The following is a 27,538-nucleotide window of genomic DNA, read 5'->3' as shown; positions in this document are numbered from 1 at the left end:
ACATCTTTGATTTATTTATGTAAAGTAGACTTTGATTGCATCTTTGAAAAAACTTGTACAACAGTTTATTCACATAATGGTATGCTACACAGGTATCAGATATCATTGACCAGTATAAAACATAAATGAGCAAATTATTTAGAGAACTTTTTCCCCTTGTTCTGACACTACAAACACTACGGTCTGCTGTACATATATTTGTACAGCAAGAATAAACTGTGTACATTATGACATACATGTCACAGCTAACAATAACACATGTCTGCATTATCTAAAGAATACAGCACCGTATACCTAGTCACGTCATATTTGCATATATGGTAAACAGAGTATGCCAGCACACTTCTGATACATACCCATAATTTAAGTACAACAGACAGACCTGAAAAGACGTCAGATGGACCTGAATACAGAAAAATGAGATAAAAAGTTTGAGCTCCATACCATTTACTTAAAAAAGCTGATACTTGCTGAAATATGCCAATAATATGTAACAAGATACAGATATCTTAATATGTTACAGTGACTGAACTGCTATCTGGGGTTTACGTGAGCTACTTGACCAATGCTTTCTAAGATTTTAAAAAGTTCTTTCAACCAACAGACAGACAATATGGTAACGGTAGATGCTTACTGATGAAATAGCTCCCATTGCTATGCATGGAGATATGAGAAATAATGCTCAAAACATTAGTTCTTTTTTGTGACCACTAACTTTCCTTCATTGTACAGATATGTCAACATGAAACAACTTCTCCTGACAGGGTGGCTTCTCTGTCACCAGTAGTTCATTTCATGAACAAAAACAATAAACAGTGTGACAATGGATTTCCAACAGTCATACATCAGCTGATTATGATCAGTTAAAGATCAAACCAATCTGCATACATAAAACTTTGTGACACATGGATATGTAAATTACACAAAGAAAAATCTCTAGCATGTCTCATGGAGAATTCCTAACACTCAATCTCCTGGACATAAAGACCCTGATAATCTCTCTCTCAGCAAAGGAAGCTGGATTATGCATACCAATGAAGCCATGGAATCATTACGTTTTATTTTGGAAGACTAAGGAAAAGCTGTAAGAAGAATAACATTGCATAGAAAATCTACACATAAAATTGACAAAATTGCATAGAAAATCTACACACATATATTCTTCAATCGATGAAGAAGGATGGTATCAAACGGATGTTGTCTATTTATCTTAATTCAGTGAAATTTTCACACATCCAAACTTCACAAGATGTTGGAGGTGGCATGTGCTTTGGATGGTATATTCATGAGGAAATTTGGCAGTTTTCAAAAAAAAACCACCATGTTTATATTGATAGAGTGTGGCTATGCCATGATAAACCAGATGAGAAAACAGTACTACACATATTTCCATTGTTCACTAAATCACTGCGGCTATGGTAATAGTTGTAGTTTCAGTCTTTCTTGAAACATGGCAGTTCCCGAATGTGTGTTCTCTTGTACAATTCACTCCTTCTTACACTTTCTGCGGTATTGTCTTTAACCTCTGGATCAAAACGCACTCTTTTTGTGGTCCTTGACCGCTTTGGCTCCTCAGGGTCTGTTAGGCAAGACTTGCGTTTTCGAGTCTCCCTTGAAGAATTGCTAGTCCTGTCTCTGGAACTCTGATTTGCACGGTTGCTTTCGATGCAAACTTTACTTCGAGGCTGTGTCTGGTCTGTCACTGGCAGTTTATTGCCTCTTTTGCTTGCACTTGATGCTAATTTTGCAGTTGCCCGTAGCTCCTCTGCGCTGGAACGTTTTCGCCTATGCTCAGTTTTGGTGTGAGACTCCACTGTGCGAAAGGCACTGGTAGAGCTTGAATGTGCAGTGCCAGATTCTTCTGTGGAGGCAGTTGAAGTATTTTTAAGGGAGTTTGGCCCTCGTGCTTTTGACTGCAATACACCATCGTCTGATACTGCCCTACACTCTACATGTCCGTCTTCCTTTGTTTGTGATTTCCTCATTTCAACATTAGAGCTTTTTGAATGACGGTCTGAAGGAAGAGTAACAGCCTTTGACCCTCCATAGTATTTCTGACTGATTTGTCCAACAACCTCATCAAGACTTTTACGTTGACTCCTTATAGCCAGGCTTTGATTGTTTCCATCTTGCTTCTTTCTTTTATCAGCAGCTGCTACACTGTTTGCACCACCAGTGGATCTTTCCTGCTGCTTTTCCTGATTCAAACTTGCTCTTCTTGCCTTCCTCTTGCCAGGTACACTTTCCTCGTTGAATATTGCACCACTGAGGTCAAAGGTACGGAGTGATCGCACTGCGCCTTTCTCATGAGAATTTACAGTTGAAGGACCCTGTCCAGATAGGTCCTGTCCAGGTGGTGCTTTACTTGAGTTGTTTTTCTGTTTGGCCAGATTTGCGTCAGAACTTGTGGAAGTTCTAGCTATATGAGTTGAAGGTTCAACCAGGCACTTCACAGCAGTCTCTCTAAAACCTCCTGGAGTTGCTTTCATCACAATGCCACGGGAGGTAGCATCTTCAATGAGCTTTTTCCAGATGTCGTTTGTCTGTAATATTGTTTTATAAATAAAGAACACTGTATTTAGCTTATGGTCAAAGCGCATTCAGGTGGTAACTGCTTACTTCCTTCTTCCAATCAGATGAACTAATTGTGTTTGAAGAGAATTTTTTAATTGTAATACAAGCATACATAAAGAATGCAGACTTTGACAACTTGAGTTTTTTCTCCACATGATTGTATTGGAATTTTATTGCTATATGCTAATGTCAAATGTGTAAGAGGTCACTCTTTAGTAATGTACAACATTTCAAAGTAAAGTCCCAGAAGCAAGGCTGTCATACCATGTTGTCCCCTTAAAAAATTTCAGCCATCAGGAAATGCTTTATGAGACAATTCCCATGGAATGGACACAATAAAACTTTCAATGAATTTTATTGTGAACAAGTCGCAGTTTCATTTGATTTTATAGCATAGCTTTAATGTTCTAATGGATCAGTTTGCCAAGTTTGCTTTTCAGTACATCACTCATACTGGAGAAATTACTAATGTGAAAATCTAGCATTGTTTCCTCCAAAAAGTGCATGCAGAGACTGGCTATCATTTAGTGTTCATGATTCTGGCAATTTGAATCAGATAACTTGTCGAATACTGAGGCTGTCAACAGTATATTCATTGCATGATATATTCATCTGTTTTAAGTTTTCTTTCAGTGAAATAATGATCCAATTTTACAGCTTAACTTACCTCAAGTGAGCTTAGATGTCCAACAATGAACAAGGAGTATTTAGCTCTGGTCAATGCCACATTTAACCTCTTCTCGTTTGCTACAAATCTGTTAACAGAATATCATAGCAAGAAGGCATTGGAAGTTGACCTTCGGATTTCTAGGTGTGCATTATGGACAGTGAACACCAAAGTTATGCCGAAGAGTGCATGTATTCTTTCTTAGAATTACATTTATGACCATGAATCGTGTCATGACAGACACCAAAATTGGCCTCACTTTGGACAGAAGTGCCCGAAAAGTTTGATTTTCTCAAAATGCACCATTTCTCTTGTTCTCAGTCACTTTGCAATTTTTTTCAATTATGTGATTTTGAGTGTATCTTGCAAGTCAATTCTATGAGTGGTTTTCACACATAATTCTACAAATAATATAGGGTTATTCACAAAATACGGCCCTGTATGGACGAGGGCTCAGTGAGTGACGTATTGGACGAGCCGAAGGCGAGTCCAATACGTCACTCACTGAGCCCTCGTCCATACAGGGCCGTATTTTGTGTATAACCCTATTATTATACACCTCCCTCCATTAATCGTCCGTATAAACTAATTCTATGGTAAATTTTGAGGGATGCGGCACGCGCGATATGAGTGGAACGCGCGCGATCTACTGCTCCGTAGTACAAGTCCCTTGCGTTGGCACGAAGCCAATTAATTTTCAGTGCAGTACAAGCAAACTTCGCTGAATGTTTTCAATTTAATTAGTTTTATAAAATAAAAATCAATTGCATTTAGACTCAGTTTTGTGTTTAGCGTGTTTTAAACCTTATACTACGAATACATTTTGGTGGAAGTTGTTATTATGTCTATAACTCACCGTAAAATAGTTTGTTTACATCCGATAATCGCTAGGTCAAAGGTCAAACAGGCGCGTCACGCGTCTCCCGTATTTGGGACTCCGCGTACTATACAAAATACAGAAAGTTATTGGACAGTCAAACTCCCATAGGTTACGACAGTAGGTGTATAATAATCACTTTTATATAACATTTTCTTCTTACCCTATTCCTGTACTGCCAAACGGAGAAGCTCTAACACATGACAAAATGATCACATCTTTCTCTCTTCCTTGGAAGCCATCCACTGTGTTCACTTCAATTCGCGGTAGCCCACTATGTTAAAAACCAAAGAAGTTCATATAAATTCACATGATATGAGCGTCAATCAGTATTCATAGCCCTTGTACAACATTCTGGAGTTATAAAATCCACCCTGGTTGGACTTTTAAAATCCATACTGTTTACCAAATAATTTTGTGTGATTGAATGTGTGTACCCTTGCATATTCCATACTCTATTACAAATCAGATCTGATCTGAATACACACAAAGGTATGAGACAATTGGTTTCAGAGAGGATAATGTATCAATCACACATCATTAAATTCACCCAGAAATTTAAATGTGAAAATTGTGGTGACTGTATCAATCTCAGAGTGAGACTGTCTGTACAAAACTACACATTTCATTTCATTTCATTTCACATTTCAAAGCTATGACACATATGGTTTCAGAGAAATTGATATTTTCACCACTAATGAAAAAATCAGCCCTAAAATATTTACATATAGTTTACCCATTTATGTGGACAAATCTGACTGAGCTCATTCTAAGGTACCTTGCATATTTCAAAGCTATCAGATCAGTGAGCCCATGGTAGAAAATGCTTGACAAGAAATGAGGAAACAAACGTAACAAATTACAAATTTGCAAATTTCATAATCATCTTAACAAACCCAGATGTAGTTATCACACTGAAGTTGTAAACACATTTCATTAAAGTCTAGAAAGAAATGGAGGGATATCGAAAAATATCCAACATGAGTAAATATGTAACATCAATGGTAATTATACCGGTACAAGCTTAGCTATAGTAAACCAAACTTCTTTCAGTTCTTCATAACAACACATATACACTAAGTATATCTATTTAACTATATCTGATCAGCAGATTTGAGTGAGTGTTCGCAGTCAGACATAGAGACTGCAGTACAACAAAGCTCCTCTATCAAACAGCAGGAGCTAAAAATTAACTGGTGATCACTTGTGATATCAAAGAATCCAACTTAAATCACAGAAAAATAACTTACCGGCACATTTCACTCCTCAGCTGCTTCTCAAGGTGGTATTTCTGAGCTCTGTACGGTGTGATTACACCAATATTGACTGTGAACCTGGGTATCTCAGATATCACTCTGCAAATCTCCAAGATAAACTTGGCCTCTTGAATGTTGATAATTGCTCTGCAGAATACATGCAAACAGAAAATGCAAAATTTTGGGATTTTTGCTGAAACAAACATAAATTGACACTATGTTGCCTTTATGTGCAACTTATGACAGTCATTTGCTCAGTCACTGTAAGTAATGATGACATCTTATGATACAAACACCAAAACAGATGGACTTCTGAAAGAGAATGAATGTGGCCTTGGTATAGGGTCATCTTTATTACAATATACAACATTTCAGAATCTGTTGTCAACAAACTGCCCCTGGACAATAGCTATACACCAATAAAACACAAAACTATGCCTCTGCTAATTTTAACCCTTTGAATGCCAAAGTCAATTTTTACTGCCTTTCTAAAATATAACGCCAGTAATTTTTAGGTCAGATTTTTTCCAAAATTTTGATAAAACATTGCAGCAATGAAATGTGATGTCCATTTGGTCCAAAATTATCAAAAAAATTGCAAAAAATTTCTTAAAAATCAGTAAAATTTTGCACTAAACTTTTAGTGGGAAAAATTACAGCACTTGAAGTGTTAAAGGATAAGAAGATAAGCCTTGTTCATTGAACTGTAGAAAAATAAAATAAACACACAATAAATAACCTATACAGAAGGCTGTTTTTGCTACACATAATACAGAATTAGAGCTGAAAGTGGAAAATGTGGACTGATGGACAGCAGGCCAGCTGTCCTTTTACTTACCCTGGTTTATCTTGTCGCTCCTGACCACTGACCACATCGACTACACAAAATGGAAGTAGTGGAAACTTGGCCTGGGTAGTGCGGTGGAGCACTTCACTGTTGGGATCAAGAAGGCAAAGAAATTCTGTGACTGTGTATGCAAACAACAGTTTGATGAGGGTTCATTTTAGCTCTAAACGGGAAGTTACTGGACCATGGGTGCACAATAGGGGGATTACTGATGACGCAGCCAATTGCATACCCTGGGCGGGAATTTTCGAATTCTCAGAGCATCGCTTTGAGCGTACGATAAATTTGAATAATCATGATGGGCACTTTTGGGACATATGCAAAGAGGGGTCAAATGGTCGTACAGGGAACACATTTTGAAACATATGCGTTCTTCGACAAAAAACGGAACATTTTTTTCAGTTTATTTTCGACTCAAGAGTAGTCGCTACATATTCACAGACATCATATGCAAGATTCAATGACAATGAACGCCTGAAACATGGCAAAATTATGGGATTCTGGGACCAAACGCGGCACGTCCGATCAGTAGCGTGGCTTTTTGACATCTGCATAGACTGTTTTTATAGAGGTAGTTCCTGTTTAAAGTAGAATGTGCCGCTGGGACAGAAATTTGGACTCTCTAACTTTTACAACATTCCTTTCACCCACAAATTGTTGGGGCTCATTGTGAAGCTTATATATAAATAAATAGTTGCTTTTAAATAAAATAAATAAGCACAACATTCCTACCCACTAGTCTTCAGTTTACCATAGTAGAACTGATTGCTTGGAAATTCACAGATACTTTTGTGCATTCTGTACTGAGTGTCCAGCATCACGACAGGATTGTCACAATGATCCCGGAAAAACTTGTACAGTCTCTCAAACAACGACTGTCCAAAACCTAAATTCTGAGCATTCTGCAAAAGATAAGACAATATCCTATGCAAAAAAAAAATGTTGTTTCTTGATATATTGTATTTCTCGAGCAATGCGCCTTGTATCTGGTGAAATTTTGCTGCGACTGTTATACGAATAGTTGTCAGGCATTTCAATAAATTTGCTTTACAAGAAAATTGCTGACTTCCTCTACCTTTTCTGTCCCAACAAACAGTGCAATCCTTTGAGTTCTATGACGGCAGTGGGATAAAATGCAACTACCTGTATTGTCAGACAAGGTGACAATGTAAAGTCTAATTTGTTATCCTTCCCATCGGGAAACTGCACATACTGCTGCAAATAACAAGTCCAAAAAGTCACCTACTTGTGATAAAACTGTAGCTGGAAGTTGTTGAGGATCACCAACAAGGATAAGTTTAGTTGATCCATACTGTAATGGAATCAGACTGTCAAGCTCTGTGCACTGGCAAGCCTTGAAGAAAAGACATTAAAAATCAATTTTGAAGCTGGTTTTCACTTTTGTATTTAAAATCCATAACAGACATAGAAAACCAAATAGTTTCACAAACAGTTAGAGGATGCAAGCAGGTAACTTAAATGCCATTTTGACAGATGCTATAATACATGATATGAACAGACTGCACTACAGTAGCGAACATGAAATTTGCTATGTATAACCTCTGTGTGAAAAAATATCGCTATTAATGTTGACATAACCTTAAATTTTCATATAATCAAATCTATCCCTGGAAATACATTTCAAGAAGGAAAGTATCATATTTAGTCTTTTTGTACTTCAAAACTATTCTTCTCAATTTGATTAAAGTATCCCACTCTGTCTACTGCACTGATGTATAAATGATATCACTTGTCATCTCCTATCAGATTAGTATAATACATGGTGTGTAAATAACATAGTATGCAATCAATCTTTATCTCACAGTAGTCAATATAATAATTATATTATACCACAAGGTACAGAGCCATACCATATGGTATTGCAGTACGCTCTAAATTTATGAAAATCTGCATTGTGAGTCAATTGAGGAATATCAAGAAACTTCCTTGCAATAGCCCTACTCAAGTTTAAGTCGTATGTAAAATTTTCTTGCTTAAACTAGAAATTCCTTGAGTTGGTGATGTGTCAATTAAGTTTAACCTGTTCACCCAAATTCCCTATCAACAGAACCACAACCACCATTGATAACAATGGATTTGGGCCAAACCATGGTGGTGACAGGGTTATACAGGGCACACTACTACTGTATATGTATAGCACATGTGTTTCCTTTCATTGGATTGTACTTTACTGAAAGCTAAACGGCCCTGAGCTTCTGAGTAGTATGTTGGCTCCATATACAGGCAAACTCACCTCATCAATGATGACACAGTCAAACACCACCCTTTTACTCATCCTGACTGCTGAATCCAACACACTGCTACCACTTCCATTCAGAGTGCAACAAACCACATCAGCCTCGACCAGAACATGTTGTCGGACCTTGGACTCCTGCCCGCGTAGGTTTCTAGCATTGCTACTGCTCTTCTTAGTCTCCTTCTCCAGCTCATTTCTCTGTTTCAGCAGCCTATCGCGCTGAGCTTCAGCTCCACTCAGCTGTAAGGTTATGGACATGGCATGGAAAGCAAGGTTATGGAGATGAAATCATTGAACTTAAACATGGAATTCCTGTTGTCTGTCAGTCTTATACACCAATGACTGAAGATGACATCAGTACTAAACTGTTGCCTAAGAGAAGAATAAATAACACTGGCTAATGTATATCACAATCTTTTAGACTCTGTACGTTTCTCCATCACAAAACCTGGCAATCATTTTCATGTATATTTGCACTTGAACAGATTTCACATTGCTGCATGTGCCAGCAATATGAAACATGTCAACACTGACCAATTTTCGTGTAACAATCAGTGACAGGCCAATGCCTTGATATCCTTGCTTATGAATATTCATAAGTCAATTCGCAGCTCCATGGTTTCTGCCACAATCTGACTCTATAATTTTTGTGCAGCATCAACACCCAAATATAACTCTGGCCGGTGAGTGTGCACGTGTCAGTATTTTTGATAATGGCAGTGGTCATACACATCACTTACTGATTTTCTATCGCCCTTAATCTTGAACGATGAACACAGACGTTCGGCCTCACCAATGCGATCATCAAGGTCTTTCAGCTCAGCATACAATTTGCTGACATCATTCTGACCACTCCTTGCTGTCAACAAATGAAAAAAATGCATCTTAATTATGTGGGGAGTGGACAAACAGTTGTCTTTGTATACGCATGCAGTTTACCTTTCTATCTGAGAACTGATGTACCAATCTGTATCAGTTCTGCTGACTAACATACCAGGGTATGTATAGTCACTCTCTTTGGATTCTGCTTTAAACTTGGACGCTAAGAATTCATGAAATGCATATCACAAATATTATCATAACTGAGGTCATCGATGTCCCTAAACTTAACTAATATGGCAATCAACCATTCTTTTATTCAGCAAAATTGAAATAACATGAGCAAAATTATAACAAAAGTGATGACTTTCACCATTTAACATATATCACATACATACACTGTTTGAGTTTCATACTATCACAAAATGAAGGGATCAATGCTGTTGAGTTTTCATGGATTTGAAAAATTTCACAGAAAAAGTCAACCAGGTACCATATGTTGTAAACTTTATTTCCTCCAAAGGCTTAAAAATTAGTTCAAATGAAGCAGATTGCAGCAGTATTGAAACTTTGTCAGTGTTTAAAACTCTGTCACAATGGCAAATTCTACCGACAGCAGCTATTTGTAATTTCTGTAAACTGGTATAGTAACTTTCTTCTCAAACCAACAGTGTATTTTTATTCTCCACGGTAATTGTGTATATTTCTCTTCACATATGACTTGTCATTTTTTCAGGGCAATTCTTACCTTTGGCAATACGAGACTTGACAATTTCATCAAGAAGATATTTCCTGACGTCTGGATGAACATTGTATTCTCGGCCAACTCTCACAATGTTATAATCACCACAGTTGTCTATAATGAAAGCAACCATTTAAAAACAAGTCATCGTAGATGACACAGTCCCCACTTGTTAATGGGTACTTTGATTAGTAGTCCTCAGAGAGGATAGAGTCCTCTTAATGAATTTGGTCTGTGATGTCCTTTTACTAAGTTTGAATAAAATCGGTGAATAAAATCGGTTGAGACGTGCCCTAGTTTTGGCAAAGGACATGAAAAAATTGTAACAAAATGGCTGCCATGCAGCCATATTGGATCATATCATGAAACAAATTGACTTACATATGTATGACATAGGTTAATGTCCTTGTACCAACTTTGAATAAAATCGGTTGAGATATGCCCGAGTTATGGCTCTGTACATGAAAAAATCATAACAAAATGGCAACACGGCAGCCATATTGGATCGTATCCCAAAACAAATTGCAGTGTTCGAAATAATCGGTGGCAATGGTGGCATTTGCCACCAAAAACTGTCAATCTGCCACCAATTTTTTTTTCTGGTGGTATTTTTCTGCCACTAAATTTTGGGTCATCATGTCATCGATCCTACGGCTTGAATGAAGGAACACTGAAGGAACACGCGTTGTCTGACGGCGGAAAAACTCATTAGCAAAAAAACAAAAACAAACTAATGGCGACATTTTGGCATGAATGAAAACACAGCGTGAATCCAAACTTGTGATTGGCTAATCTCCATATCGATGACAGCAGCTTTTGTACACTTGACATGTTGTTGCCCTCTGTGATAGCCGCATATGCAGTCATAGCGCACAAGATAAAAGCATGTTGTGACATTTTGAAAACAAAGCCAAACTGCAGCCTGCATGAATTAAATAATAATAAATACTTGCAATTCATTAGCCAGTACAGGGCTAAAAAATTCCTACCTCCCGATCCCGACGCCCGTGGCTAGTAAATTTTGCGTTCGGGCAAGTATTAAAATCAATATGCTTCCCGTTCGACGGGCAAGTGCACCAGCGGTTGAATTAAGTAAGCTCTGGACAATTCAAGCTTGAAAACGTATTTCATTAGGTCTGTACACGCCTACAATCATTGTAAGTCCTTCAACTCTCAGAAGTTTTTTTCTGAAAACCCTTGAAAATCCGCCCGACATCGCAAAATAATCGTTCTTACTGTTGTAAAACACAAAAAGTCGTAAAAATAGAGTTTTGCGACATGTTCTCTCCGACGACACTGAGTTAACTCACTGTTTTGTATGTGTGCCGTAAAGTGGTATGCTCTTGACAGTGGTTGCCATTCTCTTTGTGCAAGTGTATGAGTCGTATGACAGTCGATCGGCTTCACGCGATAGTGTAATTGCACCATGGATGTAAACTTATTCGAAGCCATGGATCTCGGCAATGCTTACTGTTCAACGTGAATCAACCTCCAGTTGAAAAAGTACAAGTTTACATCATAGTCGAAACGGGGTTAGTCGACCAAGGAGGCCACTAGCCCTGCGTACGATGCTGTCGTGTGTTCCGCTACAGCTAATCGTACACAGCATCGTACGCAGGGCTAGGAGGCCACATATTGCAGCTGCATAGTGCGTGAGATGCAGACAGTTTCAAATTACGTGACCTTGGTTGTTAGGGATCGGTTCTCACTTACAGAAAACAAAATCTGCTCTGAAGAGTAACGAAAATGAAACTTGAATCTGCTCTCTTGACGAATACATTTATAAAACTTTGAAAGACTGCTGTGCTCAGTGAGTAAACATGCAAACAAGTAAAGGGTTGCAGATGTACATGTGTGTATGCATTTATGGGGTGAGATTAGTGCCAAAACAATTGTGTTATCATTATTTTATTATGTTTACATTATTTCGTTTTCTCATTGTTTGCATTTTAAGTTTATTATGTTTGCATTATTATTTCATTATGTTTACATTTTTATTTCATTCTTTCATTATGTTTGCATTTTTATTATATTATGTTTGCATTTTTATTTCATTCTCTCATTTTGTTTGCATTTTTATTATATTATGTTTGCATTTTTATTATATTATGTTTGCATTTTTATTTCATTCTTTCATTTTGTTTGCATTTTTATTTTATTATGTTTGCATTTTTATTATATTATGTTTGCATTTTTATTTCATTATGTTAGCATTTTTATGTCGTTCTTTCATTTTGTTTACATTTTTATTTCATTATGTCTAGAAATGAAATGTAAATATATCATAATAAAAATGCAAACAAAATAAGAAAAACGACATAAAGATGAAAACATAATATAATAATAATGCAAACAAAATGAAAGAATGAAATAAAAATGCAAACATAATATAATAAAAATACAAACATAATATAGTAAAAATGCAAACAAAATGAAAGAATGAAATAAAAATGTAAACATAATATAATAAAAATGCAAACATAATATAATAAAAATGCAAACATAATATAGTAAAAATGCAAACAAAATGAAAGAATGAAATAAAAATGTAAACATAATATAATAAAAATGAAAACAAAATGAAAGAATGAAATAAAAATGTAAACATAATATAATAAAAATGCAAACAAAATGAAGGAATGAAATAAAAATGTAAACACAATAAAATAAAAATGTAAAGATAACAAAATAAGAATGCAAACACAATGAGAAAATGAAATAAAGATGTTAACATAATAACATAAAAATGCAAAGAAAATGACAAAACGAAATAATGTAAACATAATAAAATAATGATAACACAGTTGTTTTGGCACTAATCTCACCCCATATGCACCCGCATATAAACACTAGTAAGCAGTTAAACGTTGTTTGTGATCTCAGCTTGATAATAAAGAGCAGCAGCCAGCCATGCACATTGTAAATCACACAATCTTATTACTCTTATGCAAAGATTTTAATTTGGATTAGGTTGTGGAAAAATTCCAAATTCAAAGATGTTTTCTAGATGGCCAAATCTACAGAAAAGACTAAAGTATTCTCACATTTCTTCTGCGACATTTCAGATTTGGTAATAGTCCTTCATTTTAACAAGATGTAGTTCATGTTTGAATCTGTTTTTTCCCTCTTTGAATTCACTTCATATGGCCAAACTCTTGCTCTCTGTTACAAATTACTGGTACAGTTATTAGAAATTTAGGGCAAGTAATTTTTCCTCTTGGGCAAGTAAAAATGAAATTCACGTGTCCCACGGTTTATAGTAAGTTTGAATTTTTTTTGAGGCCTGCAGTATGGGTTGATTTTTTGTGACGTGTACTCACCATATTTTCAAGAATTTATAAATTAGAATGAGTATGTGGCAATGACAAAATGTTGTATTATACCGATCACATGATGTGTTAAACTGCCACCAGATTTTTCATAATTGCCACCTGATTTTATATCCGGTGGCAAACTTTTGCCACAAGAAATAAAAACGTATTTCTATCCCTGAATTGACGTGCATATGTATGACATAAGTCAATCTCCTTGTACCACTTTGAATAAATTTGCTTGAAACATGTCTGTCCATGAAAAAAACGTAACAAAATGGCCACACAGTGACCATATTGGATCGTTTCACAAAACAAATCAATGTGCATATATATATATTACACAGGTCGATGTCCTTGTACCAACTTTGAATATAATCGGTTGAGATATGCCGGAGTTATGGCTCTGTACATGAAAAAATCGTAACAAAATGGCCGCCTGGCGGCCATATTGGATTGCATCACAAACCGTGCATGTCTATGACATTGGTCAATGTCCTTGTACCAACTTTGAATAAAATCGGTTGAAACATGTCTGAGTTATGGCTCTGTACATAAAAAAATCATAACAAAATGGCCGCCTGGCGGCCATATTGGATCGTATCACAAAACAGATCAACGTGCTTATGTATTATATAGGTCAATGTCCTTGTACCAACTTTGAATAAAATCAGTTGAGATATGCCTGAGTATGGCTTTGTACATGAAAAAATTGTAATAAAATAGCCGCCTGGCAGCCATATTGGATCGTATCACAAAACAAATTGACGTGCATATGTATGACATAGGTCAATGTCCTTGTACCAAATTTGAATAAAATCGGTTTAGATATGCCTGAGTTATGGCTGTGTACATGAAAAAATCGTAATATAATGGCTGCCTGGCGGCCATATTGGATCGTATCAAAAAAAAAATTCAACGTGCATATGTATGACATATGAAGTAATCTATGTACCAAGTTTGAATAAAATCGCTCCAGGCGTATCTGAGATATCTGCGTGAACGGACGGACGGACAGACGCACGCACGCACGCACGGACATGACCAAACCTATAAGTCCCCCCGACGGTGTCCGTGGGGACTAAAAAATATTTAATAGCCTCGAGTGTGATTGTAAGTTTTCTACTACAAGATTTTTTGACTAAAAAAAGAAAAAGTACCCTAAAAATACAAACATGCAAATTTCACCAAAATTTCTGCACACATAATTTAGAATACCTAAAGGACTCTGCATACTAATTTTTAACCAAATTTGACCGATGCTTACTGAGTTTTAGCCATTTGCAGGATTTTTCCTTTTTCCCCTCATTTGCATATTTTTGGCACTGACATGTTCATTTGAACAAATTCACATCTCCACCCTTAGGTGCACCTGTACACCAAATACTAAGATGGCAGCCATTGCGGTTTAGGAGTTTTTGATCTGGACGGACTAACAGACATACATACATACATACATACATACATACATACACACAGACGCCATTTTGCCACCTTATAAGAATACCTCCCATTTGCATATATACATATGCATATATGGGAGCAAATAAAAATCCGGCCGCTATTCCTGTGTTAACTCTAAAGAGAGAAATAAAATTTTTGATTTTCAAAAAAATAAGACTGACAGTTTTTCTTACTCAACGAGCTTCAATATGAACTCCACAAGTGGTAGATCAGACAGAAAAGAAATGTAAAAGTCTGAGAGTCAAAATATCTGTCCCAAGGGCGCATTCTACCTTAACGAAGTTCAGAAACTTTCACAAGTGTTAATATGATTGACTCAACCAGCTGTACTGTCACAATATCAATTTCTGAATCAGTAATCACAACCTTTAATCTGATGCTTTACATGAATAGTTTAGGCATACGTTTCCAATATTCTGTTTATCTGAAAAGTGTGTAATGACTAAATAAAGGACTTGAAAACAATTCCAAAATTGGACAGCACATCACACATTTTCCTTTTTTTGGAATCTCATACTTGCTACAAACCTTAAGATAATGCCATTTCAAAGAATTACAAAAATATGACCAGGAAAATCTGGACAAACTTACACTTTGTGTTTTGTTTGTGTACAGAGTGCTGCATAAGGTGGGCAACAAGTTTTCTCATCAACTGGTCAATGGCAGCATTTGATGGTGCACATAGCAATATATTTATCTTGTTCAGGTTTGGGTTTGAGTTTGCGGTCGGCATGCTGATGTTTCTCTGCTTGGAGTGCTGTAGGATAAAAATTGTAGGTTATTTTCAGCTTGGGATGATGTCAGAGTGTGATATATTGTCCTGAAATGAAATATTTAATGAATAGGGTGCCAGAACTCTAACAGACCATATATCTTGAAAACTTGATCAAATTTTAAAAGCAAACTCTTGCAAATGATATTTAACGTACCGGTAGTATGCGCCTTAAAAGTGAAAGACTTTTTAGCAGAGGACATCTGCACTGCAAAAAGAATCACTGATGACAGAACAGGCTAGCTCGGGTCATTTTAAAACTCTTCAAATTGTACAGAAAATAGGGAATACTACATTTTAGCAGCCAACATCTGGAAACAAGTATTCTAGTGGAGGGAAAAATGTTGTTTCTGCAACGATTCTAATACGTAAACCATTTTGACCAGTTTTTCTACATTTGCTTGGGGGCAACCGAACTTGAGTAATTCATTATTTTTCTTGAGCAAACTTGTACATGCAATTGTTGTGTACAATGGGTACATTTACCATACAACTTTAAGATGAGAGTAAAATCCTGGAACATAATGCAAATACTTCAAACTCATTTGCCATGAAAGTACCTGATTTACACAATAAGTTGTCTCTTTCTTAAGAAATATGACCAAACAGCTGATGCCATAAGCAAACATGTTTGAAATTTACCTTCAAGATTCTGTGGACTATGCCTACTATGGTATGTGATTTACCAGTTCCTGGTGGACCCTGGATCATGCATACCCTTGGTATGGCGTACGGTGCAATAGCTGCCTCTGTGGCTCCTTGTATACAGCATTCTTGACTTTTGTTGTATTTTCTTGTCTGTATCAATATGAAGGAAAAAAGTACATAAAATTGATAAGGTACCATACATGGTATGCTATGAGAAATCTGAAAATGTGATTAAAGGCTCAATAGCTGTATCTTTTAGCATTATTTTTGTGCTTTTACTTCCAAACTAGGACAAGTTCGTGGGAATGTACTCATTGAGGGGTGTTTATAGTCCAGTATAATATAAACTGTCAACTGGGACTGCATGTGCAATTTTGAGCAAGATGGAATAAACGTTTGTCCAAATGTAAAATGGTCCCTCATACAAATAAAGCAAAAACACTGTACAGTACATCATGCATTTGAATCTTCATAGAAACAGCATGTTAGTTCAATTTAATGAACAGTGCTGAATGGTTTCCACTGGGACATCAAATGCTTTGGAATCTAGATTTTGAAATCTAGATAAATGTTGAAATTTAAATTTACTTGTCCAATTTTCCAGTAGTAAAGATTATATCCTTTAAATTTGTAGAATTTAAAGGCGGATCCTCCCTTTAAAAGGACGCCAAGCTATGGCGGCGTTCATTGTGTAAGTGGACACCAAACAGGCAACACGCGGGCACACGCTCCAGAAAATGCCCCTTTTATTTTCCCCGGCCGCAAAAACACAGACAGACTGCCAAGCGGTCAGCGTGCAGTTGCTGCCGATCGAACTCTGTGGTTATATTCAAAGTTTAACGCGACTGGAAGACAATTTTTAAGGAAATTAGAGCGTTTGTGGTGGGGAATCAATGACCGTTGGCGATTTGAACCAACCGTCAATCAAAAGCTTGCGTAAACTCTGTTTGCAGGATTAGCAAAATGTGACAAAAAGTTGAGATCAGTTTGTGTAATTAATGTTATAGAAATCAAACATCATACTGGCCATGTGTTTGACTGGGAGGAGAACTCCACTAATGCGAGAACCTGGGATTGAAAAGTGCGGCTTTAAAGAAAACCAGAGAAAATAGAAAGCCTTTTTCAGGTCAACAAATTTCAAGAGTTATAGCTACAGGGGCTTTGATGCAATTTTTTTAGTCTGGAATTAATCTTGTGGTTTCTCGGGGATTGCAATGTCCATAGTTAATTCAAAATGCTTAAAGACGCCCATTGGTTATAAATACCGGATTACATGAAAGGACGCTCATTATGCAAAGAGACGCCGTAAGAGTAACTTGAACTGTGAGCTCCAGAGATTGCGTTTTTTTGTCTGTTTTTAATGAAAATTTATGAAATGGGAATGTTCTACAGCAGGGCAAATACCTTACCAATTCATAACGACTCCATATTTTTCAAACCGATAAGTATTTGGGACATTTTTAGTGAGTAATTGTGCGTGGCCAGTGAGAACGTCGACCCAGGGGACGCCGATTGGGATTTGAATATCACTGTCAATCAAACCTTGTGCAAAGTAAGACACGAGTCAGCTGGATGTGTACCTAATGTTCGTTTGCGTTCGCCTTATCTGCTAACGATGACAAAAATAAGTAAAATATGTGTCAAGATTTCCAGTGTCGAAAGGTTTGGGCAATAGTTTCTTTGCAGTTCTCCAACTTTTGTACCTACCCGCCGCAATTCTGGAGCAAAAGACGTGATCAGACTACCGTATATTCAAGTCAATTACATGTACATCTAAGTAGCCGTGAAGAAGAAAACGTACTATCGTGTACTCTATTTTTGGAAATTTTGGTGGTTCTGAAAAGGACCATAAGGTTTAGTTTGGTTTTGTGGCTTCTTCCCTACACCCAATGATGGCAAATGTGTATGTATGGCAGGGGCCAGCATTATATGGCCTCCCACCACACCAGTAAGTTACACACAGCCCTACCACGCAGAGCTAATGTGTACTGTACGCCGGGCAAATTTGCATATAACGTTCGGACGAGAGAAGTCACGCAAAATGGCATATCAATTTTCTTCTTGTGATGAGTACTTCATCGGCCTGCATCAGATGCTGTTTTCATGCCAAAAATTGCTCATCGCGCCGAGTCTGTCCAGTTCAGGATGTCCCAATACTTCCGACAGAGTCAGAGTTGGACAGACGCGTAGTCATTGCCAAACTAATGATGCTAAATGATGCTCAGAATGACAAATCAAGAAATGTTCAATAACGCGGCATAGAGGTGTGAAGCGGTACGGTATCCGTGTATAGTTTCCCATGGAGTGTCGTTTGTACCTCCATGAGTCTACTAATAAACCAAATGTTTATTTGATTTTCTCTGTTTTGTTCTGTCATCACTTCGAGCATATGACGTATCCACCTGTGCAAGTGCCATTATATTGATAACCGATGAGATGCAATCGGTCAAAGTTCACTACATCTGAGAAATTTACGAGATTTCTTGTCCGAGTTTTGGAAATGCATCTGATTTTTGTCCTTTTTTGGTTCCCACGGAAACGAAGTCTCCCAACACAAATTGGCAAATAGTGTAATACAAGATAACCTGGGCTTGTTTTCTGACTTCCAACCACCATCTTGGCCTCATAAAAGTTTTACGTTGGCTGGTTGAGTACGTTGGGATCACGGTTTAATCTCCAGAAAATACTCACTTTATATTATTTCAATATCGATGTTTCCAAATTTAATAAAAACATATTAGTGCTATGAATTTGAGAGATTTGAGTGCTGCAGATCGTGTTTTTTGCATACCAGTACATTGACTTGTAGTGGTAAGTTTGTACTGGTAGGTGGCGGACATACTGTCTGCATAGCCGGCTCCAATGCTGGAATCGGTGAAATCTGTAACTCAAACGCACTACGTACGGTGAAAACACCTCATGCCGAAATGTACGAATGCTGGTGGCTCATCGACATTTGACGTGAAAAGTTTATGTTTGTAAATATAGCGGTGTTTGATGCAAAACATTGAAAACGATACTATGTTGACAGGGTGGAGCACCTGGGATTGAGACCCTGCATTAACATCCTGGACAAAATTCAATGTTTTGACAGCATGAGAACAAATAGAAACAGAATGTAAAGGCACTGTTCGCGATCCCTGGAATCACCTTTGTTCTAGTCTGTAAGAGGATTATGGAGGTGTGATAGCCTTTTGTTTTCCATTGAAATTGTAATCTGGTGGGTAAATTTTCTGATGAGACAATCTGGTGCCAACACAGGCCTTTAAGCATTGTAAAAATTTGACTTTCTGAAAATAGGTTCCGAATGTACCGGTACATTCAACCAAACACATATTAAAATACTTCAAGTGGATTTACCAGTTCTACAGGAGCACTATGATCACTTGCTGTAAAGGTGTACACGTTTTTAGTTATGGGCCGAAGTATATGCCTGGTCAGTACGTTGCTCTGTGGTATCTTGAAGCTGTTGTACTGGCGTAGTAATGGTATGAGTGACGTGATCACCTGCAACAAAATACCAAAAACATCATTTTGTAGGGTGAGGTATTCAGAGATTGCTAAATGGGAAGAAAAACTAACATTTGTTCATAATGTATACTGTTACATTGTTCATTCCACTACAAAGGTCTCTGTCACACTATAGCGAACTACATGTATTCACACAACATGGCAACTTAACATGGCAACACTTACTTCCATACCATATAGATATGGTAAAAGCAAAGTGCTACATTCACATCAGGATGTGCTCACTTCTCTCGAAACAGTTGACATCATTCTTGCAATTGATCATGACATCTTTAAATCTAAAAATCTACTTATCTGCTATATATGCCTGTTGAATGTTATTGGCTTTGCTGATAATTTTTGGTAAACTCTGTAAAATATGAATTACACTTGGATTGTGATATCATCATACATTATTTTCCAATTAAAGCAAACTTTTTTGAAAACTAACCCCACGAAAATCAAAATTAAATTGTTAACATGTACATGGAGATGTCTTTATTCCATCTCACAGAATTGTGTTTTACATGTATGAGCCTTGTATTTTACTTTATGGGACCTACATTTGAAACAAGTCAATAAAAGAGTGCTAACCTGGAACTCTATCGTATTGTCAGCAACTGCATAGTTCATTCTGAGAATCCGGAACTGCACTTTGCATTTGGTATTATCACCAATGTTCTCTTTGTTCCTACTGGCATAGTCTCCTGTTTTATCCATCAAAACCTTGTCCACTATGCCAAATATTGCATGGCGCTTCACAATAGATTCAGATTCAGTCTGGCAGTAGAGGTTGAGCTCCAGACGCACAAAGTCACATTCACTTATCCCTTGCAACGCACCCAGATTCCTGTTTTCAATTTTCACTTGTGAAGAACAGACCATGATAAAGACAGTTAAAGGTCCATCGTGGAGTTGTGGATATGGCAAAACCATTTGCATATGGTGGCATTACTGGCACAGTTTTGAGTTAAAAGTTGACGATAAGTGATATGTTTGAGTAGGTCTGGACTTACAACATCACATTTTTATTATTGCACTGTTTGGCCACCTGTATGATATACAATATATTGCTACTTTCGGGGAAAATAAATAACATACAGAGTCATGAATATGTTGTATCGTTATTTTCAGACACAAACCACAGGATTTCAAAAATTTTCAACACAACACACTCAAAGCTTGCTGCCATGATGAAATTTGGAGATGATGGCTTGTGGGTGAAACATCTTTTGTAAACAGTAATTTGGCATCTGTGCTCTTGACATTCCTTAGAACAGACATACATATTCTGGTATACACATATACAACTACAGGAAGTGTGTCTGTGAACTCAATATTGAGCTTATCCTTGTTGGGTCTGCTCCCCAATAAATGTTCTGTCCGGGTGAATACAAAGAATAACTGTCCTGCCCAGGTGTAACACTGTCCTGCCCAGGTGTAACACTGTCCTGCTCAGATGTAACACTGTCCTGCCCAGACAAACATCAATTGATGGCTTTAAGCCTTTAACTTGTTCACCCTCCCCCTCCATGTTATCAGGTCCACACTCATTGATAACAAAAAGTTTGGGCCAAACCATGGTGGTGAAAGGGTTAAAGCTTTTCGATGTCTTAAAAAAGAGCATTTCCACCAAGTAAGGAGTGAGGAAGTTTTCTTGAAATTGACAGACATCCTTGTTTAAAGAGGAACATGTATGCTTTTCTACTGTCTGAAGGAATAATACTTCAACACTTACCTTCACAATCCAATAATGACATAGAAGGTCTTGCTTCTAAAGGCCTGGGACTGCTGGTCATTTTTCCAGTGAAAACTTTTCTGTCCTTCACGTCATGCCAGTCCTTCAATATCTAAATGTGAAAAATTATAATCACCCAATCATTAGAGAACTACAAAGTAAGAATTTTAAAACGTATAATTGTTACAATCAAATAGGCCTTATTTTGGTGATAAGATCCATACAATCCAAACTCTATCAGTAAATCTGGACTGTTCTTTCCAAGTATACTAAAATTAATTGAAATGCAGCTTGCTTACAATTAACTTGGGGTGACTCTGGGTGAAAAATATGTGCCTCTTTGATGACGTTTTGCAAAATTGTGAGCCAATGCAACATTTCACAAAGTGAATAGTACTTTTCTGCTATGCAAATGTGATACAGTTGCAAATTATTGGCGGCCATATCGGATCATACCATGAAACAAATTCATTGCACAGGTATGACAAGATCAATTGCTCCAGGCATCTCTGAGAAATTTACTTGAACAGACGGATGGATGGACTGACATACAGGCATGTGGACATGGCCAAACCTATAGTCCCCGACGTTGTCCGTGGGGACTAAAAACATATTTTCTCATTGGGATATTTTATCATAATTGGAAGTTTTGATCGGTTTGCTTTAGATTATCTTAAAGACTTACTTTTGCCCAGGTTTCCAGCAGATGCAAGGGTTGAAAGACAGCATAGAAATGCTGAGGACTGTCAAATGTGACCGGAACTTTTTGAGGTTCCAAACACCCTGGCATTACTGATGCATCAAAATCTGATGAAAGGAATAAACATCCGACATATTGCAAACAATTATTATGTTGCTATGTGATTCAAAATAGTTTTTTCAAACAAATTTTGTAATAAAAACTAATTTCACATTGTTGCCCAATTTTTGAAAAACAGTCATAACAATAATTCTCTTTTTTGCTTTAATTAAATAAATAAACAATGTATGAATTATTTTGTTGATGTTTGAATACATTGAGTATGCACACTGGCTGTGACATGTCCACTACACAGGAGTACCATTTAAAATGGATCATTATAATTCTATTCAAACAGGGAAACACTATTCCTTAAGCCATATTCTATCTGTGAGTACATCTACGTGTAACTTGCAGTTTCATATTTGATAATAAAATCGGAGGAAAAGGGAGAGCAACAACCTTTGTACACATCGAGTGGTGTAATCCATTTCATGAAAACAATGTTCTGTATATAATTTCAACTTGAAGGGACCTTTTTTCACCTGTTTGTGATATTAGGTCACTCAGGGTACAAATAATGATGGGGAGTAACTGCAAAAGTGCCAAAAATTACTCTTTGTTGAGCCCAAATGGATGATTTTTGGTGACCTCTTGACAAAATGGATTTCTCTTATTTGACTTGCTTTCTGGCTGTAAGCAGAGTTGAGGTTGTGCACAGTTGACCAGTATTCCACCATGTTTCAAGGAGTCAAACAACACAAACCCCTTTTCATATCAAAACAAAATTCATAAAAACAGCTAAAAACAGACGATTTTGTTCCTTTTAAGAGCGTCTAAATGTTAAACAACAAAGACTTATTGTCATGAAGTTGATAAACTTCTTCATTATTTGATGTAAACTTACTCTCATCGCTAATCCATTCAGGGTTCCACTCCAGGATCTTCTCATAGTAATCCTCAACACTGACTTTGTTCACTTTTGTCATATCAGGTAGCTCCAAGTCTGACCATCTAGGATTTTTATGGGTCTGCACAGCGGGCCTTTCTCTCGGTACTGGACCTGATATAACAGTGCTTTGTTGAAACGTAGTAGCCGTTTTGCTGTCATTATCATTCTTCTGCTCAGCATTGTAAGCTGCCTCATGATTTTCAATCCTTGTGTGGTTATCTCGGCTAGCTTCTGCTGACATTGCTGTAACTTCCCCAGCAGTATGTGATGCTTCCTCCACAGCACTGGTTGTATTATCATCCTTGCCACTCCATCGGCGTTGCCTCACAGTGGCATTATTCTCTGACATTGTCTTAGCCAGGCCGGCTGTCCTTGAAGCAAACCTGTGGCCAAATGTCTGTGCTGTCTTCTTGGCTCCTGTCTCTTTATCCGACTTTTCCTGATTTCCTGGCAGTTCATCTTCATGCACATCCGGAGCTGGCGAGACTCTATCTCCATCTGCAGGACTGTTATTCTCAGCGTACAATGACCTTCTCCTGTTGAAAATGAGGGGATTTTTATTTTGAGTACTGTCTTGTAACTTCTTCTCCTGAATTGCTAGCTCTCTCATTACAAGATTCGCTCTCAACTGTGTCATATTCTTGGCTATTTTTGAGCAATCTAGTGGGGAGGGTGGAGGGGGTTTCTTGTGTAAAGAGGGCATAGGCGGTGGATGGGACTTCAGTCTTGTAGTTCTGGGATGCCTGGCTTCGGTTTGTGTTTTACTGCCTCTCCTATACATGTGCAAAGTCCGTGGCTCTATCAGAGTGCTTGTTCTCTGGCCCATGTGCACGGGTGTCCGTTTACTGTTCTGGGCTTGATTCGAAACGTCATGCTGGTCTTTCTTTTTCTTGGCAGCCTGCTTATGGGCTTCATCATGTGCAGCAAGGGTGACAAACAGATCGTCATCAAAATCACTTCCATCAGAACTTGTTCTGAGATCCATTTCCATTATATTATCAGCAACATACTGTGCTGTGAATTTCACGCCCTTTGACCCAAGCTTTTGAGTATTTTTGGCTGTATCACCGGCTGCCATTTGAACATTTCCCCTGGAAAGTGACGGCAATTTTGATTTGCTGTGTACCATACTTGACTTGTCTTGATCTTGTAAGAATGGCAGCTGTTTCACGGAGCTTTTCTTATGTCCTTCAATCATCTTTGTTTCTCTTCTCTGTGCTACTGAAAAAGCATCATCTGAATCACTGTCTTCAAGGGAAGGCTTTGATTTACTTTTGTCAAGAACGGCTCTATTTGCCAGTTGTTCCTGTTCCACAAAGTCACTGTCAGAGCTCGTTTCTTGATCTCCAACAATCTTCCATCTTTGAGGTGTAATATTCATTTGAGTGGTTGGCGTTACTGGTTCATAATTCTTTCCTTCCATTTCAGCATCCTCATCCATCCCAAGTTTCTCAATGGCATCGTCTTTGTTGTTTGCAATCGCCTGTGACACAGCAATCGCTGTAACAAAATTAACTTTGCTGTGAGAATTTTTGTCACTTCTGCTGATAGGTCCTGTATTGGACTTGGCTTTGGAATCAGATGCATGAAAATGACCACCATGTTTACTTATTGTTTTCCTGTCAGTCATTTCATTGTCTGTTTTTGCATTCAATGAAAGCCTGTGTTCACTCTCTGATTCTTCATCAGAGCTGATAATGATCACGTGATCATCACGCTGTAATTTCCAAGTCAGGGCAGTCTTAACTGTAGATTGCCTAACACTATCATTCTCTGTCTCCGACGTCTCTGCACTACATTCAGTACTGCTGGTGCTGAAACTCCTATTTGATCTGCTATGTGTCCCAGGAGATGGCTTACTCTTACGTGCTCGATTATGAATACTTGCTGAAGATGAAGAAAGGACTTTCTTTGGTGTACTTTTTGATTTCGGTGTCATGTTTTTAGATGGTAATATTGATCGCCTATCACTCTCTGATGTACTGACAGTGGTGCTAGACAGACTGTAAACATCTTTCACACGAACGTCCTTTCTAGTTGAAGCTGTTGATATCTGGTGTCCGGAAGATTCCAACTTTTCAAGAGAGTTCTCTGACTCGCTAGTTTCTGCAACAACTGCCTCCCTATCTTGCTGTTTGTGATTACAGTTACTGTCAGCTGATGATCTTTCTTCTGTTGTGTCGTCAGAGGAAATGTTTGTTTCATCACTGTCATTTATCTCAGTGCTCCTTTGTCTCCATTCTTGGCTGGCTATTTTATCCTCCAACAACGACAGCAAGGGAATGTCATCGTCTTCCTCTGAGCTGATATTGTCCAGTTGGTCAGTTCTTTTACATGCCTTTTCAACTGTGAAAAAAAACAGGTGTTTTGTCAACATCACTGAATGCTCTCAAAAACATTTCATACTGTACTTAATGTCACTTTCTCAACATCTTTGGAGCCTATGAGGAATAGTGTTAACTTGGACAAACAAATAACACACATTTCTTTTTCTACATTCTATTCAAATAAAGTGTATAAAGTGGCCCTTCTTCTCGGATAGTTGAAACAAAATACAGTAAATTTTTGATTGAATTTGAACTCCCAACATATGGCACCAAGTCACCAAGCAAAGACATCACAGTCAAAGCCTGCTCGTCCTAATTCTAACCCTTATAAATGAGTGGTTCAATAACCAAGCTAAGTATTTGTACGTCTTCTTGGTTTACAACCCTTGAACGTTTTGAGGATCTGTTAGGATTTGGTGTGACATTACTTGTAGAATTAAACAAGAGTTGTACTTTCGGAAATACAAGGCCTTTTTGAGTGATAAATTGGCACCGTAACCATCAATAACCATAACAGTAATAGGGGGACATTATTTCATAACCATGATTTAAAACATCCACTGGAGGATTGACTCATGCAACTATGAAGATAGCCAACTGAAATGGTGAAAAACCTACTTTCTGAATCTGTCAGCCTATTGAGGACTACTACAGCTTGCTTGTGGTAAACGGCATGCTTGCGCTGTAACTCTGGGAATTGCTTGCGCATTCTGACTACATTTGCAGGGCAAGTTTTTTCACCTGTCAATTTCGTCACACTGCTAGTCTTCTGACTTTTTATCTTGGCCTTGCCTTGGGGGAATTTCTTGTCAACTTCCATATTATCAGTTCCGCTGTCATTATCGGCATCATACTCGTCATCCTTGCTATTGATGACAGCAGCACTTTCAACATCATCATCATCATTGCCCTTGACATTTCCAGCTGTATTCCTATTCTCCTTGAAAGAACACAACTGAGCTTGTGTTCTAGACATCTCCTTCCTTTCAGTAGACTCATCTTGATCTCCAAAGTCTTGCATGTTGTCTACATCATCCCTCTTACCACTGATAGTGAATCCCTGGGAGTAGGTCTCTATAACCCCATCATCTGTACTCCCATCTACTGAATTCTCTTGATTTGCAATTGCAATACGTTTATCCAGAGCTTTGGTGGTATGAGTTTCACATGTTTTTCCTTGGAGAGGCACATTTGAAGGAGAACTGTTATTTTTGTTGTTCCTCTATGTGATTTCATACCACATTCTTTGAGTGTGTCTTCATCTGAAATAAGGATGACTTCATCTTGGGATTCATTGAGATCATGCTTTTCATACAGTTCATACTCAGTTTCCACCTTGATAGCTGTCTGTTCTGGCAGACATGGAGGCTCTTTGTCATCTTGTAAATTACCACCAGACAGAGAACATTTCCACCTTGGTCACTGTAAGGTTCCCCTCCAACTTCACTCGGTTCTGCCTTTACCTTGACTTGAACAGTCTTGATATAAAAATCTAGGTCTGACTCATTCCCTTCAATGTCTGTTTCATCACTGTCAGCAATTTTTTCATTGTCCTTTTTGATGACACTACACACTTCATCTTGATTTTCACAGATCATGTGCACGCTACCATCGTCACTGTCAGACTTACTTGGTTCATGATTACTACCGTCACTGTCATGCTTTTCTTTGAGATTGCCAAACGAGTCAAATTCAACATCCTCGATCTTGAAATTCTTCACATACTCATCAGTGACCACGCTATCTGGTACAACAATAGGCAAGTTGTCCTGTCCAGAGTTACCTGCATGGTCATTGTCAGTTGTGCCTATCCTGTCCATGGCATCATCCTCTATTGTTGCTTCTGGATTAAAATCGTCAAAATCTACGTATTTATCAATTTCTGACAATACCGGTAGATCTGTGGTACTGTCACTGTCATCTGTGTCCATCTTGACCTCTGTCTCTGTTTCTGAGTCTTCCACCTGGTAAGATGGGCTGGCAAGGGCGTCATCTGATCCTGCATCGGCATCAGGCCCACTACAGGTAGATGTGACAT

General features: G+C 37.7%; 1 protein-coding gene across 2 annotated transcripts; it reads right to left on the bottom strand.

Annotated features, from left to right (window-relative positions):
* LOC139116079 (probable helicase senataxin) lies at window positions 1-26,521 on the bottom strand. 2 transcript variants are annotated; one of them, XM_070678599.1, is made up of 18 exons: window positions 26,119-26,521; window positions 23,129-25,519; window positions 22,168-22,289; window positions 21,483-21,594; window positions 20,339-20,610; window positions 19,595-19,741; window positions 16,229-16,384; window positions 15,406-15,571; window positions 10,046-10,153; window positions 9,219-9,337; window positions 8,476-8,718; window positions 7,468-7,575; window positions 6,954-7,123; window positions 6,213-6,308; window positions 5,369-5,521; window positions 4,282-4,392; window positions 3,242-3,329; window positions 1-2,543 (listed from the first exon to the last, which is right to left on the bottom strand). In XM_070678599.1, the coding sequence occupies exons 1-18, from the start codon at window positions 26,519-26,521 to the stop codon at window positions 1,434-1,436; spliced, it is 6,075 nt and encodes a 2,024-aa protein (XP_070534700.1). In that variant the 3' UTR covers window positions 1-1,433. The 2 variants fall into 2 exon arrangements, with proteins under 2 accessions (XP_070534700.1, XP_070534707.1); XM_070678606.1 differs by having other exon boundaries at window positions 26,242-26,521.
* Window positions 26,522-27,538: the final 1,017 nt, after the last annotated feature.

The sequence above is a fragment of the Ptychodera flava genome, chromosome 2, assembly GCF_041260155.1.
Source record: "Ptychodera flava strain L36383 chromosome 2, AS_Pfla_20210202, whole genome shotgun sequence".
NCBI lineage: Eukaryota > Metazoa > Hemichordata > Enteropneusta > Ptychoderidae > Ptychodera > Ptychodera flava.
Note: the sequence above shows the minus strand (reverse complement) of the source record. Positions and strands in the feature narration are given on the sequence as shown.

Coding starts and splice junctions, on each gene's coding strand:
- LOC139116079 (XM_070678599.1), bottom strand. CDS start 26,521: ATGCAAGACTTTGGAGATCAAGATGAGTCTACTGAAAGGAAGGAGATG. Junction 8,719..9,218: donor TTAAGGGCGATAGAAAATCA/GTAAGTGATGTG, acceptor ATAACCTTACAG/CTGAGTGGAGCTGAAGCTCA. Junction 7,576..8,475: donor ACTGTGTCATCATTGATGAG/GTGAGTTTGCCT, acceptor CTTTTCTTCAAG/GCTTGCCAGTGCACAGAGCT.